Here is a 24,129-nt window from a genome sequence, read left to right on the forward strand (position 1 = left end):
TATTTTTTTATTTATCCTTCGTGCAGCGCCCTCTGTACTGTTAGAGCAGATTCAAACCTAATTGATAATGAAAGAGTATCAATCATGAGGTCTAGCTTTCTTGCATGCTGTTCTCATCTAAACAGTTGAAAAAGTAATCAATAGATGTCGCTGTTAGAAATTTTCGAAGACATAGTTCTAAATTTAAAAACAGATGTCACTATATAGTTGAGAAATGAACACATAGATGCCACTGTTTTGAAAAGTCAAATCACTGTTCCTTTCCTTCGCTTACGCGAAGGAAACCGCTTGTAGGTGGTGTTCACATAATGTTCCGCGTGCAATGACAATGGGATAGAACTTTGTGAAGTAAATCAAAAATGATAATTCCCGAGCAAAGTAGCGTTAAGATAATTCTGATTTTAAATTCATGATCAGCTTGTTCATTTTAATTATAATTGGACGTAGACGCGCAAAAAGGATCCAACCCACAAAATAACACCTTAGAAATAGTGAAGATTGAAGTTAAAATCGTATTTTTGCTCATTGATATTCCATTTTATATTTTGTTAATAAAAAGTTCAAACTAACATATTTTGACTAAGATGTTTTTATTAATTGAAATTATAGACCTCAGGTATAGGCTAGAACGAATTTCACATACTCCGCTCAATTTGGAATTTTGCGTATCTACGTCCAATTATGAACAATAAGAACTAATAAGTACCATTATTCACTGACCAAATTAGTTCAGCTTTAACTTATGTCAATTTAAATGCAATTTGACGACGAAACAGTTTATTGCAAATGTGCTTAAATATTCTTCAGCAACTAGTTTGTTGGTCAGGGCGTCGGTCGTTATAGGCCTCCCCTAGTTTCTTGCAAACACACGTCAATATTTTTCATCCTTTTTGTAGGTCGTCTTCCCATATTTTAATTTGTCGTCTCTCGTCTTTTACTATTCCTAGGATACCACTTCATTATAATATATTTCGTTCATTTTCCATTTTTCTCTATTTGTTCTCTTAATAAAATCAAATCCATTCAGGTTTTTTCTAGTAAAACATCACATACTTTTCCTTATTTTAATAGATTTCCAACTGTCAATTAGCCTTATGCTCCGTTTCATATTTTCATTATTAATCTATAATATAAAAATGAATCGCTAAATGTGTTGGTAAGCGCATAACTCAAGAACGCCTGGACCAATTTGGCCAATTCTTTTTTTTTTTAATATTTGTCGAAGCTCAAGGATGGTTTTTACGGCGAGAAAATATCAAATAATTGCCGGAAAAACCCTAAAAACAGTCCTTTTCTTTATCCCATACAAACGTTTTCTAACTAATACGTAGAGTCAATTTGAGCTTTATTGCTATTGAATAAAGTTCACTGTTGTCTAAGCAATGTAGGTGTGTTCCTAACATCAAAGCAGTTTGCGTTGGAGCACAGAATATAATAATGTAATGTCGCGTTCTGAAAGTCAACAAAAGTGATATCGCATTGTGACTAATAAAATAGATAGGAACAAAAAACTGTCATATTACAAATCTTTTTGACAGGACGAAGTCTGTCGGGTCCGCTAGGATATATAAATCAGTTGATTCGGCTACTAACCAAGATGATGTAGTCAACTATCCACCGGAATTTTTAAACTCGCTGGATTTGCCAGGATTGCCACCTCACAATCTTCAATTAAAGGTTGGATCGGTAGTTATAAGGTTGCGAAATATCAACCAACCGCGTCTTTGCAACGGCACACGGTTAGCGATAAAAAAATTACTAAACAACGTGATAGAAGCAACTATACTGAAAGGAAAGTATAAAGGAGAAGATGTTCTCATACCGCGCATCCCAATGATTCCGACTGATGTGCCATTTGAATTTAAAAGACTACAGTTTCGAGTGCGGCTTGCTTTTGCTATGACCATAAACAAGTTTCAGGGGCAATCATTAAGTGTTTGTGGTATTAATCTGGAAAACCCATGTTTCTCCCATGGTCAATTGTATGTTGCCTGTTCCCGTGTTGGAAAACCATCAGATTTATTTGTCTATGCGCCAGGGAATCAAACAAAAAATATTCTATATCATAAAGCACTACAATGAAAATAAAAATGATTTTTGTTAATAATTATGATGATTACCAATAAAGCGATTAGGTACTTACTTTTAAATGCTTATATCTGTTTTATTTAACAATTATTTTTTATTCACAACGCCCTATCACCAGGGTGAAGGTTCTGTTCAGGAGAATTTTTGCACCGACAATAAAATAGATAGGAACAAAAAACTGTCATAATATTACAAATCTTTTTGACAGGACGAAGTCTGTCGGGTCCGCTAGTTTATTATAAAACCAAAAAAGCTTGGTGTATTTTTACAAGAAGGTAATTAATTGTGACTAGTTAACTGTCAATAACAGTGACAATTATTACTGAGTAGTGTTTCTGAGATTTTTCTACGCAATGGAAGCAAGGCAACTCGGTTTGAAAGCATCCTGGATTTTGTATGTATACATATACAACAGGTAGGAAGGAGCAAAAAGTTCATCAAGCGAAATCTATCTATCCTACACAGGTACGTAACAGTGGCGAAATGTGAATCGAAATGGAACCCGATACAACATAACGTACTAATATGCATAAATGCGGTCTACAAATCATTTTAACGATAATTAAAATCTCCATAAACTAAATAAAGGGCATATGTGGACCCTTTGCCACTAATCGAAATGGTTTTATTTTAACAAAAACAAAATACATTCGTAATATATTTATTCCCGTCACAATTCATACATTTCCACATCGTATTCATAATCCATAATCCACAATCAAATATACAAACAAATAGCCAAGATCATAAGTCATGTCGGAGTAAACCGCTTGAATATTCTTTGGACGTGTTAAATACTTGATCATGAAACCTCATAAACGTACGTTTCTGAAGTTATTTTTAAGGCAATCAGTAAGTCTGAAACTCGGTTTTCAGATATTTTTTTTAAGTTATCCAATAACAACAAAAACAACCTCAACTGGGCCATGAAGTGGTATCTTCCAAATACAATAAAACACTATAAATGCTTATAAACGTGGGAAAACAAAATATTGACAGTTTGTCATAGGGAAAATTTAACAAATTACATTTACCAGTGACGTAGTACCTTTATAAAACCTTGCTTGGTGGCATATATTTTATATCCGCCCTGATAGCGACCACCGTACACAAGGTGTTAAAACCCGCCATAGTGGCCCACGTAAGTGTCGCGTTCCGGGATCAGCCTGTCTTTATCCGGTTCCAACAGGCCGGCATAATCATGTCGACTGCTGAGGGGTAATCATCTCTCGTCAGTCGATATTCTATTGGATCCCACTTCACTTACCATCAACTACAGTAGGTTCACTTTGTCATGAATGTATAAAAAACAATCAAAGGCTTACAAAGTCGGAATTTACAGTAGATACCAACCATTTATTAAACTGTCAATATTGTAGATTCTAGAAACTTCACCTAACAGCTCAAAAACCGCACCTCACGTTCTAAAGACCATATACTGAACTAAACTATAACTGCAAATAATACTGAGTATACAATATTTGCGCATACGCACATCCTAATCTCAACTGTATTTACATAATCTCGATTAATCTCCATTGCTAAAATGCTTTTATCAATTTTAACACTAATTAAGTACAAAAAAAGATTTGGTGGTCAACTCAATAAGTCTACGTTAAATATTCGTATTCAAATAAAACTATTTTACCGATTTTATCGCGGTTATTTATATTATTTTCTCGACGTTTCGAAGACTCCAGCCTTCGTGGTCACGGAGCGGACTGTCCGCCGGTAAAATAGTTATATCTCAGTGTAAACATAAGAAATCATTAGATATGCGTATTTTTAGCATAGGAAGTTTATACTGAAACACTGTAATTGAACGACTAGACGCTAGCCCATTTACCAGCGGAATGTTTGCCGGCAAACATGACAGCTACATGACATTACGCGTGTCATTGGAATATAACCTTATTATTAACTACATAATAAGATTTTTCCGTGACACGCGTAATGTCATGTAACTGTCATGTAGCTGTCATGTTTCCCGGCAAACATTCTGCTGATAAATGGGCTAGTCTATGGTAATGATATCTACGTTATGTTTTAAAAATCAATACATATAGCTTTGGTACTAAAATACTTATTTACAAAATCTAATTATATTTACATTTAGAAAATAATGCAACACTCTGTTTTGCATGTTTATATAAAATAAATACCTAACTTGTTTTGTATTAAATATTTTTTAACACTGCCATAAACGAGACAGTCGAGACAAAATAACCATAGATTGTAAAATTATAGACTCTATGGTTATTAAAAGTCAGACTTTTACTGTACTCACAAATTGTTTAATATTACCTATACATAAACTAACACATACGAATAAAGAATACGTAAAATATCTCTTAATAAAAACGCACAAATTTCTATGTCCCTAACGTATTATAGGGCGTCTAGAAAGATCTAGAACATTCGGTTGTATCTAACATTTATTATGCTTAATACTTCCTAAAGATATTGCTATCTACTATGATATTTCACAATATAGAAATACAACAGACAACAGAAAAGTCGAACCAAGGTGGGATTACTCATCAAATATTCACTATTAAAATAAATCATCTTGTAAAACATTGTATAACGTCAGTTTTCAAATTCAAATTTAGAACAATTTCTAAAGTTAAATTTGAAATTAGAAATTGTCATAAACGTATAAAAGTCCGTATAAAATAGCCCGTTACAATCGAGGCGCATAATTCACAATCAAGGCACATGATAAGGCACTAAGTTCAAGATTGAGGCTCGAAGCCAAGGCACTGATTTATTTGATGAACGGGAATTCACTGTCGCTTTCATCTCCGGAGCCATCGTAGCTTGAAGGAGGCGTGTCGAGTTGTGGAAGGCCTAGGTCCAGGTACTCCTGGTTGGCTGTGACGGTGAGGATCTTGTCTAAATCCTCCACCAATTCGGTGAATGAAGGGCGATCGCCGGGCGAGAATGACCAGCACTCACGCATTAGCATGTATCTGAAGAAAAAAATTAAGAAATATTGATAAACTACATGGGCGGAATTCTTATAATTATAAGCATCCTGCTTTATTTATCTATGGAGGTTACATAAAAAAAGTTCATCGACCAGTTATAGTCTTGTTATTAATAGATTCTCGTCCATTTTTTAACCGACTTCAAAAAAAGGAGGAGGTTATCAATTCGACGTGATTTTTTTTTTTTTCTATGTTTGTTACCTCAGAACTCGCTCATTTATGAACCGATTTGGAAAATTCTTTTTTTATTCGAAAGAATTTCTCTCCAGATTGGTCCCATAAATTTTTTTCAAGATCGCTTCGGTAGTTTGGTTTTAAAATTAAAAAAAACTAGAATAATTATGTCGTCTAAGAAAACGAAATCGCGAATTTAGCTTTCCTGTGACGTATTTAGTTATGTTTTTGCATTGAGTCTGGTTGACTGTACTTCTCACATACTTATACATATAGCATAACATCTTTTCCCCGTGTCAGGGGTAGGCAGAGGCGTAACATTCCATCGCGATAGTTGTACTGTGTGTGAAACATATCGGTTGTGTTTTTGGGTTGGGTTTAATTGACTCTACTTCTTACATACATACATATATATGTATATAGCATCACACCTTTTCCCCTTTTTAGGGGTAGGCAGAGATGTAACACCACTGCGCAATAGTTATAGTATGATCGAAATATATCAGTTGTGTTTTTGCGTTAGGTTTGCTTGAATCTACTTCTTACATACATATATAAAGCATCACACCTTTTCCCCTTTTCAGGGGTAGGCAGAGGTGTAACATTTGAGCGCGATAGTCGTACTGCGTGCGAAACACATTAGTTGTGTTTTTGTATTGCCTTTAGTGGACTCTACTTCTTACATACATACATACATATAGCATCACACCTTTTCCCCTTTTCAGGGGTAGGCAGAGGTGTTACACCACAGCGCGATAGTTGTACTGTGAGCCAAATATATCAGTTGTGTTTTTGCGTTAGGTTTCCTCGAATCTACTTCTTACAGAAATATATATATAGCATCACACCTTTTCCCCGTGTCAGGGGTAGGCAGAGGCGTATAATTTCATCGCGATAGTCGTACTGCGTGCGAAACACATTAGTTGTGTTTTTGCATTGGGTTTAGTTGACTCTACTTTTTACATACATACATATATGTAGCATCACACATTTTACCCTTTTCAGGGGTAGGAACAGGTGTTACACCACAGCGCGATAGTTGTACTGTGAGCCAAATATATCAGTTGTGTTTTTGCGTTAGGTTTGCTTGAATCTACTTCTTACATACATATATATAGCATCACACCTTTTCCCATTTTCAGTGGTACTCAGAGGTGTAACTCCTCAGCGCGATAGTCGTATCGTGAGCGAAACACAACTATGCCATTGAGACGGTCTATTTTTTTACTAACACAAAAAGCAAAAATAAAAATAATTTTAACAAAAAATTAAACCGCCTTCAAAAACCACTCAAAACCAAAAAATAATTTCACATAAAAAGTATATATTGGATACCAATTTTGAAGTCGGTGCCTAATTAAAATTGGTTTTGAGTGGTTTTTGATGGCGGTTTAATTTATTGTTAAAATTATTTTTATTTAAAATAATAATTCGCTGTAGACATTTTTTTACAGAATGACCATTCATAGCTAATGCTAATTCATTGCTAACCTGAATGTTAGCAACACTGTCTTGGAGAAAACCGAAGTGAAATGCTGGCTTGTTCCTGTTTTTCATATAAATAGACAAACAGAAGCTGAACTAAATCCCTAGTCCTTTAGTTCAATGCCAGGCATCGTTTTTACAAATTTTGGACATTTAAGAGACAATATTTAATATCATATAACTGGCTGTTGCTAGTTTTTTTGTCTTATGATATATTGTTACTTACATCTCAAGACTACAGCAAGGCGGCTTCTCCATCCGATGTCCTGCGCTTAGATGCTGGTACATATACTGCCCAGGCACCGTCGGGTACGGGGTGCCGCCCAGCGTCATTATCTCCCACAGGAGCACGCCGAAGGACCACCTTGAAATGATAACGAAAAACTTGATTATACATAGAGCTAAGAAGCGCCATCGAAGTAACTTTAACGGTGAAGGAAAACATGGCGAAGAATTGAGATAGCTGAAGTCTACGTGAGAATTTCGAGGATATGTGAAATCAGTCCTAATTCTGTGGTGGATTCAAGCCTAAACGATTTCATTAGTAGATAGAGCCTTTGTCAAGTACTGGGAAAATGTATATTTAGCCGACTAAGTGAGAATTGAAGTCACCCATTAAGAGTTTCTTTACCATTATTAATAAATTTTGTTGAAATAATTGCTTAAATAACAGTCAATCTATAAAAATTTCACGACAGATGAGATAGAAAATTCACTATTACATCAAAACAATTTTCATTAGGTACATTTATTTTGCGAAATACGCACATACAGACGATAGAGGCAATTTAAAGCCTACATAAAGAAACAACAAAGGTTTAAGAACTCTTGTATGAAATCAAAATACATTTGAAAAACTTACACATCAGTCTGCGTAGTAAATACTTTGTGGTAGAGTGACTCAGGCGCCATCCACCGCACGGGCAGCCTTCCCTCTGTCTTCTTCCTGTAGTAGTCGTTGCTGTGGACGTCTTTCGCAAGGCCGAAGTCAGCGATCTTCAGGACGCAGTCATCGGAGACCAGGACGTTGCGAGCTGCTAAGTCCCGATGAATGCACTGTAAAGTAAAAAAGGATTAATTGTTAGCATATTAAAGTATCAACTTGTATAGATGAGAGGCGATTGATCGAATAAAAGTAATGTTTATTATTACTTTAAATTATACAGTCTATAGTTTCGGTACCCGCAAATAAATGATCTTACTAATACTTAATCATTTTGTTGCAATAGTTAAATAAATATTTCTTTTTAAGTATAATATTTGGTCATATTTTTTTTAAAATCACTATTTAATTGTATTATTATACTATAGTAATATCTTACCCTCCTTGAAGCAAGGTACTCCATTCCTCTAGCGACTTGATAGGAGAAAGACACCAAATCCTTTTGAGTCAACGTTTTCTTTTCTTTCAAATCTTCTGTTGGTGATTCGTACCTAGACAAATATGAAGGTGTTTTTTAATGTTTTGGAAAATTTATTCTTAATTTGTTGATTGTTACAAAAAGAACACCAGTAAAAAATTTATTAAAACGGACTATGTGAAGAATTTTTTGGGATTCTCACTTTGCACTTTTTCAAATTGAACATGTCTCTATAATTCAAATTTAAGAAATGGTACGCGTATGTGTTAAATTTCATCGGTATCATTTTAAAGCCTGTAAACTGTTTTTACGTCCACTTCTAACATCCAATAATTTTCACAAATCTTCACATTTATAACATTTTCATTTTACACTAACAACTTACCTATTCCCAGGGCGATGATTCCTCAGAAACTCTCTCAAGTTTCCATTAGGCGCGTACTCCACTATGACATACAAAGGTCCGTCCTGCGTGCAGCATCCTAGCAAGTTGATGATGTTGACATGCTTCCCGATCATCTTCATCATCTCCATTTCTGAGACTAGCGCCATCATCTCCGCATCTGTGTGGCCCTCTGAAATTCGATTTAGAAGTGAATAGAAATATAAAAGCCGCTTGAGATGTGTGTGAAAAGACAATTAAATACACTACAATAACAATAATTCGTAATATCATGAATCTTTTAGGAGGGTTAACTTTATGATTTCAAAACAACTTATTAATTAGAATATGTTCAAATAGAATAAATAACAAGTAGGTATTCAAATCTATATGGCGTTAAAGCTTTAAATTTTAAGACGCTCAAAGTTCGACAAGAACCTTAAATATCCTAATGATATCAACTGTAGGAAACCACTCACCTTTCAACATCTTAACAGCAACAACAGACTGCAGACCAGGTTTCAAGATGCCAACACATTCAGCCTTCACAACCTTTCCGAATTCTCCTTCGCCCAAAACTTTGCCGAGACCCAGAGACTCTCTGGGCACTTCCCAATCTATGTCCATGGGTAATTCATATTCCGACATCATCATTGAATCGCTCGTGTGGCTCTGCACTTGTGATAGCTTCTGTTTCTCGATTTTCACCACTGGCATTAACTAAAAAAATATTTTGGTTAGCGGATTAATAAATCACTGGAACGTAATCAACTACCAATGTTTTAGTAAAGTAATTGAAGTTTTGGAACAGAATAACCAAGATTTTAGAAAAGAAAATTGGTTTTTCTTTGGCTTATTTATATTTATGAACAACTCTAACGTCAGTAAAAATGGAATTAGTAGAACATTTTATTAAGAAATTAAATAGGTAGGTACTACAAAGCTCGATATCAAATATAAAAATTGACCTATTGAAAGAGAATTGACAAGTCCGTGCCTAACTTTACATAGGTGGGACAGAAGACGTTCTGCGAAGTTGAAGCTAACTGATTATCTCTTTCTGAACCCAATGTGCAATATTCCCTAAGTATTAAATTTTCCATAGCTTAATATACCATATACCGCACCCTCAGAACTAAGGTGACCTAACTCAAAAAAGACGACTTGTGGGAGACGAATAAAAAAAATTTAGTACAATATAGAAGGCAGTGAATTGGGCGGTCATCGAAAGTGAGAATCACTATTTCTATTCTATAATTTTGTCTTTTACTCGTCATAGGGTGTAAAGCATGCTTTGGAAGGTCGTTTTTTAACATAATCAAGAAATATATAACTTTAAGTTAGGTCACTCTAGTTCTAAGAGTGCGATATTTATTGTAAGGAGCCTATGAAGGATCTTTGTAAGGAGTTAACAAAACTCACCAAGGCCTCGCCAGTAGCATTCGGCGATCCATTGATCTGAGGTTTCTCAACAGTCACTTTCTTAGTCCAATGCGTCACAATGACAGCGCGCGCCGTCTCGATTGCCAGTTGCTTCTTTAGCTTCTCCCTCTTCAACTTCTTGAAGATCATCACTACAATGATCGCTGCTACGAAGAACATCGCTCCGAGTACGGCCATTAGTATGTTTATAAGAAGGGTGTGTTTCCCGTGATCTAAAGGTTCGAGGTCGGGACGAGCTGAAAGAATTACATTATTGTATTGGTTATACAGATTTAATATGCTTTTAATTCTTTCTTTGTAATTATAATCAATTTTGCCCATGGGGAGAAGGTATGGGTTATTATTTGTGACGAGATAGGGAAATACTTGAATATTATAGCAAAAAAAAATCACGCCATAATGCTAGTTGCAGTGATTTGCGGAAAGAATACACATATAACTGGACGGCATCATTATATCGATTATTGTGGAATTATATCGCTTTGATCAACATGAACTTAACAAGATAGTATTGCTAAGTATTTCTACGCCCACTGAATTACCTGACCACACAATAATATAATAGAAAACAAACAACTAAACCTGCTTTAAAGAAATTCCACCCATCACTTATCGTATCACTTCATTTCCAACTGATTGAGACATTAACGTCTCCATGTATTTACATACAATTATCTGAATCCCGTTTATCAAACAGATTTAATTAATCTATTTCTCATTACAATTGAACTTGAATATATTTCTCTGCCGCTACTAATAGTGGACATTAATCTTTCTAATAAACCTTGAGTTCCTGAATAGATACGCGAACTTTCAATAAATTATAATGAGATAAGCTAATCTTTGAACTTAAGTAAATGTACAATAGGATTGGAAAGTTTATTGATCTAGCACGAGGATAGGGAACTGGTAAGCTACAAATGGAGTTACAAAAATGTGGAGTGGCATAGTTGGTTGTAGAACGGACTGCCGAGGCGAATGTCCGTAGGTTCAAAACCCAAAGGCACCTCTAACTTTTCTAAAATTATGTATATATTATTTGTGAATTATCGCTTTCTTTGACGGTAAAGGAAAACATCGTGAGGAAACCTGAATTCCTTAAAAGTTCTCGTTAAAAATATACTTTTTCCTTCTTTCAACCCTTTCAATTTATTACCCAATCCAACTTGTTAATTTTACTTACATTCTAAAACAGTGAGGTATCCCTTAGCTGTAGTATTGCCTAGCGAATTCAGAGCAACGCACATATACCATCCTTCGTCCTCTTTCGTCACATTGTATATTGTAAGTTGCTCGGGTTTGTCGTCTGTGTCGTCACTCTGAAATACAAGGATGATTAGCAACGGTAAAGGCGTTGGAACTCACAACCATAGTGATAAAAAGAGGTCAAAAGAATTCAAAGAGTGAAAAATAAAAAAAACAGATATTAATCATTATCAGATAATATAAGAGTAATCAAAGTTAACGTGTTCTAGCTGTTGTTAAAGAAAATGAAGGTTTACCTCCTTATTCATAGACGTTATTTATCTAAGGACGGAGCAAAAGTTGTGATAACAAGTCTGTTTTTTCGTGCTGACGGCATGGCAGCCTTCGCAGTACGTTGTGATTGGCTAATATTGTTGTATCTCAATATTAGCCAATCACAACGGCCCAATGCCTGTTTCTCAGTGCCGTTGGGCATTCAGAAACGAACTTTTTATCACAGCATTACTCCGTCCTTAGATAAAAAACGTCTATGAATAAGGGGGTAGTTATAATAAAGTTGCATTATGTGGTAATCAACTTAATAATATTTTTTCACCCTTTGTTCCTTCGCCCCGCTTTCAATACATTCGATTAGAGTTTTATAATCATGCATGCGATGTGTTGTTGCAGTTAGTTTGCTTGTGCTCTATGTGTAAACATGCAATTAAAATATTAATGTTAGTTGGTACAATTTCTGCAAATTGACGAGTAGAAGAAAATTAAGATATAAATTATGAAAGAATATGGCAAAAGCTTTGGAAGCAAAAAATTCAAGCGATAATATAAGCGAAATAAAATTGAAAAGCGCAATAGTATAACCAGTAAAACAATAAACTTTAATTGTTCTTAATCGCCTAATTTGCAATTTTTTTTTTTTTTATTTTATTAGGACCATATCCAAAATTCGAAACTTCACACATCATTACTATTACTGACTCATTTACATGTAATTTTTAAAAATCACTCCTGTCATAGTACAGAATGTTTAGTACTATTTCGTTACAAAGCTTTTAATGGCCAAAATTGTTAAAACATGCACCACACGTTAGTCACAGGACCCTCACCGAGATAGTTTTTCTCTTATCCATATAAACGACAGGCTCTGGGCTGGCCGAGTCAGAGTCTTCGTTATCATTGTAAACATTCTCGTCTTTCGTAAAAAACATCCAGAATACGAAGTGGTGCATATCGGTGAGGAATTCGCAGGAGAACGTGGCGGTCTCACCGACCACCTTAGTTTGGTTGACCACGCCTTGTGTAAGCACCGGTTTAGCGTACAGACGTTCTATAATTGGAAATGGTTTGTGACTCTCTGGGACTTGATGTGGACTGTATTGTCGCTTTATTCGGATAATTTTGTACAATTTTATTAGGCACTTAACGATTTTAGGGATAGGTTTACGGTAACCTGTTAGGTACAGGTATTCTGGTTATCTAAAATTATTCTAAATATAGCGACAATTCCAATCAATATCTATGATTGGTTATAAACCCTGAAATGTTATTGTACAACTAAATTACATAATGGAAGGTCTAGAAAATAAGGTTAAGACAATAGCCAACACCAGCCCTCACCAACAAATGAAAATAATGAAGTGAATCTGAAATACACAATATAACCATCACGTCGGATGTTAGACAAACCATGGAACTATAATGCATCTTGCAAAATTGCAAATCCAACTCGACAATCACGCAACTAGATTTTATAGTCATTATAAACAGATGTCAGAACAAAAAAAATTGGCGATGTAAGCGGTATTTCTTGCCAAATGACATCGTGTGACCTTCTCAAAAAAATGGTGTCATTCGGATTATATTTCGGAACCTAGACAAATTATTTTATATTCGCTCTATTTCAAAATTTCGTCTATTCTGCTTCTATCTGCGTAACTAGTTTGTAGATTTTTTAAATTTGTACATTCCATTTTTTTATTCTAGCTGTGATATACTACATATAAAATTAAAAGTGATCTTAATACAGTATATTAAAATAAAGGAACCCCGTTTATCAAGGTCACTAAATTTTTTTTATTTACAGCATTTCATTACCAGCTTCATCATAATAAACTCATCTAATTTTTGCAATTTTGCAAGAAACAGCACCATGATACGAGTGTACAAGATCCACCACCTAATCACAAATGAACACCTCAATCGTGTCTCCTTGTGGTATAGGATTGTCAGTCGGGCCGCCCTCTACTTCTTTCACAGAAATGTTGACCGGCCTGATCCAGTAGAGATATGGCTCCAGATCGGAGAGTGGTGGACATGAGAACTTCACTGTGGTATTCACCACAGCGGTGACGTTATGCGGATACCCTTCCTTTATATATGGCTTCGATGGATATCGTTCTACGAAAGGAAATTTGACGTGATACTAGGGTGATTTTTTACAAAATGATTATGTGACTTGTATGTACAATTATGAACATACAAACAAATGATATAAGTGATCACCTCGACAATCACAATAGACTGCAATTACACTTCTTTCGGTTTCAATAAACTCCTAAGGTATATGGGTACAGATAGAGGCATAAGTCGTGAGCACAGTCATGATTGGTCGATTTGACGTTCAGCGACGATGTTCGAGCGATTGGTTCCTTAGTCTAAGCTCAATGTCTATTTGCTTACAAGTGCCATTTGGCTACTATACGTCCTAAAATACATACCAAACCGCTGTTCATCTATGCTCATGACTAGTGCTGTCTATTGTCGGTTATTTCGATTTAGTCCGAAATCATTAGCAACCTTACCTTGTATATTCAGTTCAACGTTGTGTTCAATGCAGGCCAGCTCGTTGCAAACGACGCAAGTGTAATTGCCATTGTCAGCTTTGGTCAGTTCGTCAAGCGTCATTGACCATTTGCCGTATCTCGGAGGGAAATATGTCCTCTGTATAGGAGTGCTTTTGTTTTTGTACCATGTTATGTTCGGTGTTGGGTTTCCTAAAAAAAAAAAAAAATTTGTAATAGTGAATAATATTTAGACTTAAATTATCAATGTGAATTGTGACTGATAGCGGAGCTAGTGGTACGTTAATAATTCAAAAATAGATTTATATGTTGACTTGTTAATTCTTCTTCTTTTGTGGACTAATAAAACACAAAAATCATCACTAGTTTCCTATGTCGTAAAGATCAAAATAAACAATTATCTTACGATTATTAGATTAACTGCCATTTTAACTTAATTTTGAGAGAGATTTTAAATCTTATTTAATGTTGGGTGTCTGCCTTCGAAGTAATTATTTTATCAATGTTCAAATTTACTTTCATCTCAGACTTCATTGGTGATGTAATAATCATTCGGACAATTCAAGGACATTTCAATTATTAGCAAATTACATATGTAAGTGATTTTGCGAAACCAGTGACTAAATGTTCACAATTTTATTGTTTGTTTCGGAGGTAATAAGGGCGAATATAAAAGATGTTTCATTCTACACCTTTATCCGATAAGTATATCTGGCATCGACTCAAAAACCGTCAATGACCTTATTTTACGTCATCTTCTTTCAATCAACTAAGACTAGAAATGAGGTCAACTAATAATGTGGACTTATAATGCAAAAAAGAATGAAATCAAATATAATTCAAACATAAGGTACCGCCATTAACTTCGAAAGCTTAGGCAAAAATGCAACTAATATTCGTCCCATGCTGTAATATTATGAAGCCTCTATATAGTATATCGGACACAGTACTTACTAATTTTAAGCAAGGCATATATTTTTTTCAAATTGCTATATATACACTATATTTTGCCTGATCTGGGAATTGAACCACAGAACCTCACACTTCAGTCCAACTGCACAACCACTAAACCAATGAGGTCATTACTAAGATTAACTAATAGTATTCTTACTAGAACAAAATCAAAACCATCCTTACCTTCAGCACCACATTTAAGTCTAATGGAACTGCCAGCCGGTTTCATATCAGTCGCAAACATTTTCGACGGATGTTTGAAACGCGGCGCAAACTTCTTCTTAGTATCATCAACATGTCCGTAATTCGGATGGTCTTTCTCGATCTTATCATCAGGATCTTCGTCTTTTGAATCGTATTCTTTGAATTTAATGTTCTTGGCTGTACGTTTGATGCTTTCGTTGACTGTGCTGTTTTCGACAAGTGATGCCGCTCGGTGTTGAGATAGTATTTCTGGCATTGGCCTTTCAACGTCCACATCTGCTTGGTATTCTGTAATGTCGGTTTTAGTATTTAATGTTAAATGATGTGTGGAATATCGATCGTGATTGGATCGGAATATATATTTTGAAGGTTATTTCTATATTTAGATGTGATATTTTGTATATAACATTTATATATTTATTATTTTTAACGACTATCTTTATTTTATTATTATGATTGTTTTACTATTCTTTTATATTACTTTTTAAAAATTCCTGCACATAAAGATAAATACAACTTCCACGCATCACCAACAAAGAAAAACAAAATCATGGATCATTACGCAGGAAGCATCGAATCTCAAAATTTAAACGCATCCGCGCTGTGTCATCCAAAAACGAGACGGGGTACATTTTAAACGTATTCCCATATTCGCATGCAGTTGCATTTAAAGCAAGCCCGGAATCCGGTGCTCGCTCTGTTTACACATCTGGATGGTCAATAAAATATAATATGAAAATAACTTCGCCTCCAACAGAAGACACAGTGCAACACTGTGCTTGAACACGCAATAAAATTACGTTGACTGGTGATGACACAGTGCGATCATATCATTGCTGGAACACGCTCTCACCTTCCATGTTCTCTTGATCTTGGCTCGGCTTGTGTTTGATTGTGATAGCCATTTCCTTCACGTCGTCTTCCTCATTTTTACACGAGTACACGCCGGCGTCTTTAGCTCGGAATCCTTTTATTCTTAACCTATAACAATTGAATTAAATGATTTATTCCTTATCAGTACAGCGTCGCGTATTACGTTACTAATCGCAGAAAGTTTTTAGTCCACTAAATTCTTTGCTGAATATTCTTTGGACGTTAGTAACACTTATAAAATATTTATTTGATAAAATACTTTATTTCTCTAGCTTAAGGACTCATGCCATAATTGTTATGGTTTTTAGAAGCGGACAGATTATAACTCACGGGATATTTAAATCAATCCATAGTTTAATCTTTTTAACTCTTCAATAAATCACAAGAGAATAAATCTCGCTCTACGTTAAAGAAGCTGAACAATAAGAAAACTACTTTTATGGTCTTGCAAAAGATCTTACGAACAAACAACTCGATCTAAAGTTGATTGATCTAATAGATCGTCCGACCCGTTTGTTTTGATGCTTCGAATAGAATCAAATAATTCACGGCAGTTGCAAGCGAATATGAAATATGGTGGGTATTTCTGCTCCGTAAATATTGACGTGTGAGCAATGTTTCCATGGAAATGCGTCTCTATTTCAGTTTCATAAACTGGGAAACTGATTATCCACAACAATTCGCGTTATAATAGATTCTAGCGTTATTATCATAAAGCTTTTGTGGTTTCGCCCACGTTTTGTTGAAGGAATTTCGTAAATTTCGAGATTGTGATACGTGATAAATATACTAAACTTTATCTTTGCAAAATAAAACTAAATATCTACCTTCTCTTTCGAAGAATAAATACTAATTTACATTGAAACATGATTTACAATTAGTTATCCAGAATATTGATTATAATTCTTTTGTCTTCAATATACTAGCTATTGTTACTAACCATTGCCTCTGCTGTGTGATCCGTCTCGTGCTGTCCAGATACTCTCCATCTTTGAACCAGTTGATGATCTGCGACTGACTCCTGGGCTTCAACCCGCAAACTAATCGGAGCCTCTCGTTTGTCGTCGCTTCTAGTACTGTATAGTTGTCATCTGCAATTAAAAAATAAAATAAGATGTAATTGGTATTCATTATTTTCATAGCATTCACAAACTTAAGGACTCTGCTCACTACATCGTTTCATATTATGACTTTGTTAAGAACATTGCCAAGCAAATAAATATTGGTGAGAGAAGGGTCTAGTGAGCATAATCTCATACTTTACGGAAAGGAACGGATACGGTGTAGTGGACAGACTGCCTTTAAGTTAATATAATGAATCAAGTAAGTTATAATGTAAAGATTAAGTAAGGCTCACAACTATTTTTTTGCAACGACTTTCGTTGTAATGAAGTAAGTGTTTATAAATGAACTCCACAATAATATATTTGTAAAAAATCAAGAGGCAATTAATTCCAAAGTGCGTTCAAAAAGATTAATCGACGTAAAAATAAAAAAAAGAATTTATTTTAAATTGCGCAGATACTAATTTGAAATTGGAATTACGTAAACGTACTTTCTCGGTTTCGCGGGTTTTTCCACATTTTTATGTAAACAATACCGCAGTGCGCAGACGCGAGACGCTATTCAATTCGTTCATAAGGTTACTTTAAACTGTTTAGACTAAATTCATATTTGAATATTGTATTTACGGTAAGACGTCAAATAAATAGATCAAAATGGTTATTTGTTGTAATTTTAGAACGTAATATTATTAGGTAACTATTATTTACATTGTAAGTCGACGAAACAAAAGAGCTACTGGTATATTATGAAATAATCATCACTGTATAAAATAAACAACAATCAGAACTTGGAATTACAAGATTTGCAACAAAGAACTATGTTTATCACCCTGAGGCATTATATGTCAAATATTATCGCAGACTGTAACTATGCCCACATTTGTATGAAAGAGCTACCAAAATTGAAATTACATATCTCATTAAATACGTAGCATACCATTAGAACCAGCGATGGGCTAAAAGAGTGAAAACATGAAATGAGTAACAAGGAAAACTAAAGAAGTGAAAACCTATCATTACTTGGGACAAAATATATGGCAAATAGAAGATTAAAACTGGATTAAAGTATTCTAGAGAAAACAAACTCCAAATAAAATAAATATATTCTTATAAATTCTAAGAAATAAATACGCATCCTTTTTTTGTCTGCGATATTTGATAGTTATGAACATAATAATATTCAAACGAAAGTATTCTTTATTTAAATATTTTTTCTTCTTTTAACTACGGTATATTTTATTTAAAAATACATAATTTTGCTGTTCGGTAATTAGCACAAAAATAACGTACACATGGCAACCCTGCACAAAGACAACCCTTTACGAATACGAACCGGCCAGTAATCGGGTCATCTCTGTACTGGGCAACATAAATCATTGCGCGTGCACAAAAAAATACAACACTTGTTCATGACTGTATGACAAATGAATGGACTGATTTAGCGAGAGATTAATTGACATTTATTTTTACTCGCAATAATGCCGCCTCCATAAAATTAAGAGTGATTTAAATGGAAATGACGTTTGACACAGATTTATTTTGGGATCTTAGATTCATTTGGGTATATATTCATTTATATTATATAGGCGAACTAAATGACGTAGGCATTCTTATCAGTCAACTTTAAGGTGGTGTAGTAATCATAGAAGGAGCATGAAAGGTAGGTTATAAAAACGTTAACTAAATTCAAACTCACAGATATTTTAGACAAATATAAACACTATGTATAATAAGGAACGTATAATATATTGGTAAATCATAAATTAAAAAATGCTATAGAATAGTCTACGGCTCTCTTGAAAAATCTAGCAGTAGCATAGCTTCCATATACAGCTCTATATCAAAAATGTTGGGGACCCTTCAAGTCAGTGCGAACTTTATGGCGCCCGCAATATTCAATGTAAGTATGAGCCAAGAAGGACCCCGCAGCACTGATACGGTGAAATCTACACCTCTGAGACCTAGCTTATGTCAAATATATTCTTCCCCATTTAATTTTCTAGAAGCCTCCAGTATCTACGATGCTTTACCATCATCAAATGTAAGATCTCGTGACAGTAAAACGTTATTTAACGAAGTGTAGGTGACCATTAGACTTATAGTTCTACCTACACCTTATTAGCAGATTTGTTTGTAAGGGACAGATAATCTAATTGACACTTTGACCGACGCATAACACATTAGTCAATGTATGTATTGACTGGTAATTTTTATGCAGTTGAATGACGAAACGAGCATGCCGCTCACCTGATGGTAGGTATTACCACCGCCTATAAACAGCGACACCATACAATTCTTAATTAATCTTATTATAAAAGCAATACACGCCCCATATTATAAACTGTTTCCCAGCTGGGCTCGCGTTTCTTTTCTTATTCAGAGGCTTGGTCCACCACACTGGCTTCATGCGGGTTGGCAGACTCTGCATCAACATTTTCAGCCTTTGGGGGTCTATTGCTAAACATAGGCGTACTCTAAAGTTTTCCAAACCAACCTATCAGAAGCGGCTTGCATCCAGCGAACTTAATTACAAAGAACTACGAGGCACTCCATTTCGCTTTTCACTCTGAGACATAAGAAACATCTTAACAAAGTCTCATAATTCCCATAATGATGTGATATTATGATAATATCTTTCTACGATTGGGAAATGTCTCAGCTGCGGTGCCTTGCGTTAATGCTTAATGCGAAAACCCGAGTAATGTTGCTAATATTTGCAGAAAGGCGCATCCTTCCACCAATGTACTACTAGTATTAAATCATATTAATAAGCATTCTATTGATCAGCTTTACTAAAAAAATTAAGCAGTAAACCGTCATCTAGTACTAAGATTAAGCGTTAAACTATTGGGCCCTTAATTATCGCTAAACAATATATTTAAGATTTATCGCGTTCAGGTGTCCAGTGTATTTTGAAATCTATTTATGGTGAAACGTGATTGCAATGCGCCAAGCATTGACGGGTTGTTACTGACGAGGGTGTGCAGTTATTTCTGGAACGTTCTGTTTTGCGAAGTTAAGACTTCATTAAGTTTGGGTACTATGTTGTAGGTAACATATTTACGTTATGATTATTCGGTACCAACCTCTATACATAATATCATAAAATAAATTCCCCAGCTGTCTGTCTGTATGTGATCGATTTTCTCAAAATCTACTAAACGGATTTTTGTACGGTTTTTACTAAAAGATAGTACAATTGTCGAGGAAGGTGTAGGTACACTACGATTTTATATAAATTGTCTGAAATATAACGATTATTGTTGAAGAGGTCGCGTGGTTGCAAAAATCTAGAGGGCCGAGATTTATGCCGAAAAAACTGTGACACATTGATTTGCACGCGGGCGAAGTCATGTGTACATGTTGTTTTGTTTATAATCTAAGTAAACGGTTCGATGAATATGCAATTATTCCACATAGAATAGCACCAACAAAATAATACTTTTGAAACGGTGTCCCAAAGAATGAACTAATCAATTTCAGATCTGAATGGAGACAAAAAATAGTTCTCAATTATTGAAATATTCATAGACAGAAATTACATTTGGACTTGCATGTGCTATTAACTTTTGCCATTTCATATTATGATCTCCGAAACTTCATGTAAATGAAATAAATAGACACTTTCTTTTTCTTAGAAACATAAATACACAGTGACATGGACAACAGTTTGAGTCCAGTTGAAATTTTAATGGCCGCTCAGATTTGTGGCCGGTGAATTATGGCTTTGGGCAGTGACGCGACATGACGGTATCGACAGTTTTATTGAGTGATTTGTTCTTGGGTTGGGGATGTACGTAATAAATAAAAAAAAAACATTAGAAAATTACAGGAAATCAAAGGAATGGTTACTGTAAGGTAAATCTAAAATCCATATAGATTTTTGTATGATAGAACTAGTTTAAAAAAATAGAATTCCTTTGAGATTCTTCTTTACTGATGTTATTATCGTAAAATAGTATTTATTCTCTGGAGAATTTGAATATTTAGTGATCAAATTTTATAAATCCCTATGACGTTAAGCAACAATATAAAGCTTAGCACTTTGGATTCCGATGATAAATCACTTAGAACATAAAATACACCAATAATAGACCTACAGTTGTAAAGTGGCATCAGAAGAGAACGTTTTATTCTGACCGTAAATCTTTGTAAACTATCGCGTAGGCATAGTTGTTAGTAAATTGTTCAAAGAAATTTGAGCGAATAAATTGGGAACAGGAAATTTGGGTAACGGGTCATGTCCGTATGAATGAGGCCTAACATATTAACGCGAAAAACGCATTGTTAATCTTTTTTTTTATTTACACCACATATAAATCGACAATATATCTAGAAGTGGAGACACTGGTTTTATATTTAGATTTAAAATTAAATAAAAAAATAAGTCATTTTAACACGCAAATGTTAGATTATTTAATTTAAAACACAAGTAGACAATTTATCTAGAAGTGGAGACATTAGTTTTATACTTACATTCAAAATTTAAATATTTCTTGTTTTAACACGTAATCATAAAATTACAAGTATCGATAACTCACAGCCCATCACTATTCTTTTTGCGAACTCCTTAAACGTCGATTTAGTGGTTGCACATGTCGAACAGATGCAGACCTTTCGGGTCACAAAATAAAAAAAAAAGTCAACTCGACAATTACAAAGGTTTTGATGTTTTTAAAAACAATGACCGGAATAGCAAGTCCGTGAGAAACGAACGCATACAAATGAGCATTAAATACGGAAACAAGAGATTTACGCGAAGGCAACATAAATAAAACAGAGTTGTTTTAGGAACGAATCGCTAAATTGTAAGGTTATGGCTTGAAGATGTGACAAATCCGGTGAGAATAAATTGAAACTAATATGAGAAATAAGCAAGCATTAGATAATGCTTGGTAGGTAATTAAAACAACTGAATTGTTATTTACCATTAACTTTTCATCAGACTGGGCAGATAAACGACGGTTGTTCTTGCTTCCCTAATTCACTATCGACCGGATTCAATTAACGAATCTTCGAACCAATCAAATTAGTAATTTTTAAGCATATCAAAAAAGGCTTCTTATGTTGACGCGAATGTTAGACATTAAAATAAATCAATTTTATGGATTTTATCGCGGTTAAATGATAATAAAAATGATGTTTTAATAATGTTAAAAAGCTTTATTCGGATTGATCCATTTTCGCGATTAGAAAAAAAAATGAATCGCTTAATGCGGTGGTTAATAAACAGGATGACTTAAATTATATACCTACATTATCTAATTCACATCCCAGAAAATATTTCATTCTTTGATGAAAAGAATGTAACTGATGATAACGAAGTGACAAATTTTATCAACAAAGTTTTAAGGCGGTCCTCTGGCAAAACTTGGCCCTTACCGTATTTTTAGAAGCTATTTATTAAAAATGTATAATTGCAGAATAAAATTAAACATCATAATGTTTCTAAAATACGTTTTCTTTACTTTAGTTGTTTCAAATTTTTATTATGTAGATATTATTTAATTATTTTCAGAATGTTAATGCCACTAAAGTTATTGATTCCATATGTCTACTCCTAAAGTACATTATATGTACAAACAATACTGTTAGTTTTGGTGGAACATTTTGGTAGTATAATATTTTCAAAAATACCTTAAATTCATTTGGAAAGAAATTAACCGTACACCTTTGCATATTGCCCGTAACTCATGCGTCATATAAAGAAGGAATACTCAAGGTCGTATGCTCAGGAGAGGTTCTTAAACAAAACAAAACCATTCTTTAATCCCACGACCAAAACAGCACCAAACATGACAAATCGTAATTTGGACAACACAATTGTAATCCAAAAAGAAGGACCAACATAAGATGGATTGTGACTCCATTGTTTTAATGTTAATATTACTTATCTTAATGATACAAGATTGCGCGGAGCGTTGACGGATAACGGTAATTTGGGCGCCATTTTTAGGTCACGAGTTGGTAAGTGGTCCAAAAAATGATTAGGGTGGTGTAGAAAAATGATACTTAAAATGAGGAAGATTGTGTTAAAGAACACTTTTGATTTGTATTTTATTTATAACTTTGTTGTACACCATAAGTGTTAAAAACAAAACAAATATGTATACATAAGATGGAAATAATTTAAACATCGGTGATACATGGCAGTCTTTTCTTTGTATTCTGATATTTAGATAGCATAACCCAATTTAAAAGTGAAACATTCAAAATTTACAATAAAAATATGCAATTAGTTTAAGTGAAATTTGTATGGCGGAGTACCCTAGACTTTTGTCTTGATTTTTTATAGCAATAAAGAAATCTAGTTCACTAAGACGAAACATAATTTGTATTCGAAATAATAAAAACAACACTAAATGGATAAGTAACACCAAAAGACACATTTATATCATTAAATCTTGATAAATTATAATTACAGAAAATTTGTGATGCAACATGTCCTGTAAATTAGTTTACGTACAAAGCAACATGATAATAATTATAAATTGTTAAATTTGCAAAACAGGCTCTCCGAATCCTTAGGAGTGTCTGCTTTGTGGTTACTCCGTGACCCAAAATATCCGCGTTCCAAGAAATAATATGAAACCATGCTGTCTGCAAAACACGAAGCAGAATACATTAAAATGTTCAATGATTAAATACGCCTTTACTCACAATTTTAATATTCAAATAAAATTATCTACGTAATGATATTAATGAGTATTATGATTTAATATAACATAACTAAGTGTCCGACATATTTTGTCCTGTCTTAACTATGAATATTGAATTCGAAATTGTATAATTAATAGAAATATATGTATATTATTCAAAAACATAGTGTTTATTATTTTCTGCGCGCATTCTGTTAATCGCTGATGGTTATTTGAAGCAACTGACGGTTGTGTAATAATAATATTGTCGTTAAGTTTTCTTAAATTCTTTAATGTTCCGCTCAATTTCTCTAAGATTTTCTTTCATAAGAAGAACTTTCTCCTGACAATAATTAACACAACAACAAAGAATTGGCGTAATTGTTCCATCCGTTCACACGTGGTGTGATAACCAAGGCAAATATAAATTCATTGTTATATATAAATATAGATATTATCCTCCCTTATT

At 34.2% G+C, this 24,129-nt stretch overlaps 1 protein-coding gene across 4 annotated transcripts in view; it reads right to left on the minus strand.

Annotated features, from left to right (window-relative positions):
- Nucleotides 1-2,733: 2,733 nt before the first annotated feature.
- LOC115455972 (fibroblast growth factor receptor homolog 1) overlaps nucleotides 2,734-24,129 on the minus strand; it is a 106,681-nt gene continuing 85,285 nt past the window's right edge. For 2 of the 4 annotated variants that reach the window (XM_030184812.2, XM_037447377.1), the window contains 13 exons: nucleotides 16,899-17,049; nucleotides 15,939-16,066; nucleotides 15,065-15,373; nucleotides 13,928-14,119; nucleotides 12,233-12,453; nucleotides 11,107-11,242; nucleotides 9,903-10,159; nucleotides 8,960-9,200; nucleotides 8,484-8,673; nucleotides 8,060-8,171; nucleotides 7,600-7,793; nucleotides 6,964-7,101; nucleotides 4,856-5,060 (listed from right to left, as the gene is read on the minus strand). In XM_030184812.2, coding sequence (XP_030040672.2) covers nucleotides 4,856-5,060; nucleotides 6,964-7,101; nucleotides 7,600-7,793; nucleotides 8,060-8,171; nucleotides 8,484-8,673; nucleotides 8,960-9,200; nucleotides 9,903-10,159; nucleotides 11,107-11,242; nucleotides 12,233-12,453; nucleotides 13,928-14,119; nucleotides 15,065-15,373; nucleotides 15,939-16,066; nucleotides 16,899-17,049 — 2,474 coding nt within the window. Of the gene's footprint in view, nucleotides 5,061-6,963; nucleotides 7,102-7,599; nucleotides 7,794-8,059; nucleotides 8,172-8,483; nucleotides 8,674-8,959; nucleotides 9,201-9,902; nucleotides 10,160-11,106; nucleotides 11,243-12,232; nucleotides 12,454-13,320; nucleotides 13,524-13,927; nucleotides 14,120-15,064; nucleotides 15,374-15,938; nucleotides 16,067-16,898; nucleotides 17,050-24,129 lie in introns of all 4 variants that reach the window. The other 2 variants (XM_030184813.2, XM_037447376.1) reach the window with 2 other exon arrangements.

Source organism: Manduca sexta, chromosome 6 (genome assembly GCF_014839805.1).
Source record: "Manduca sexta isolate Smith_Timp_Sample1 chromosome 6, JHU_Msex_v1.0, whole genome shotgun sequence".
Taxonomy (NCBI): Eukaryota; Metazoa; Arthropoda; class Insecta; order Lepidoptera; family Sphingidae; genus Manduca; species Manduca sexta.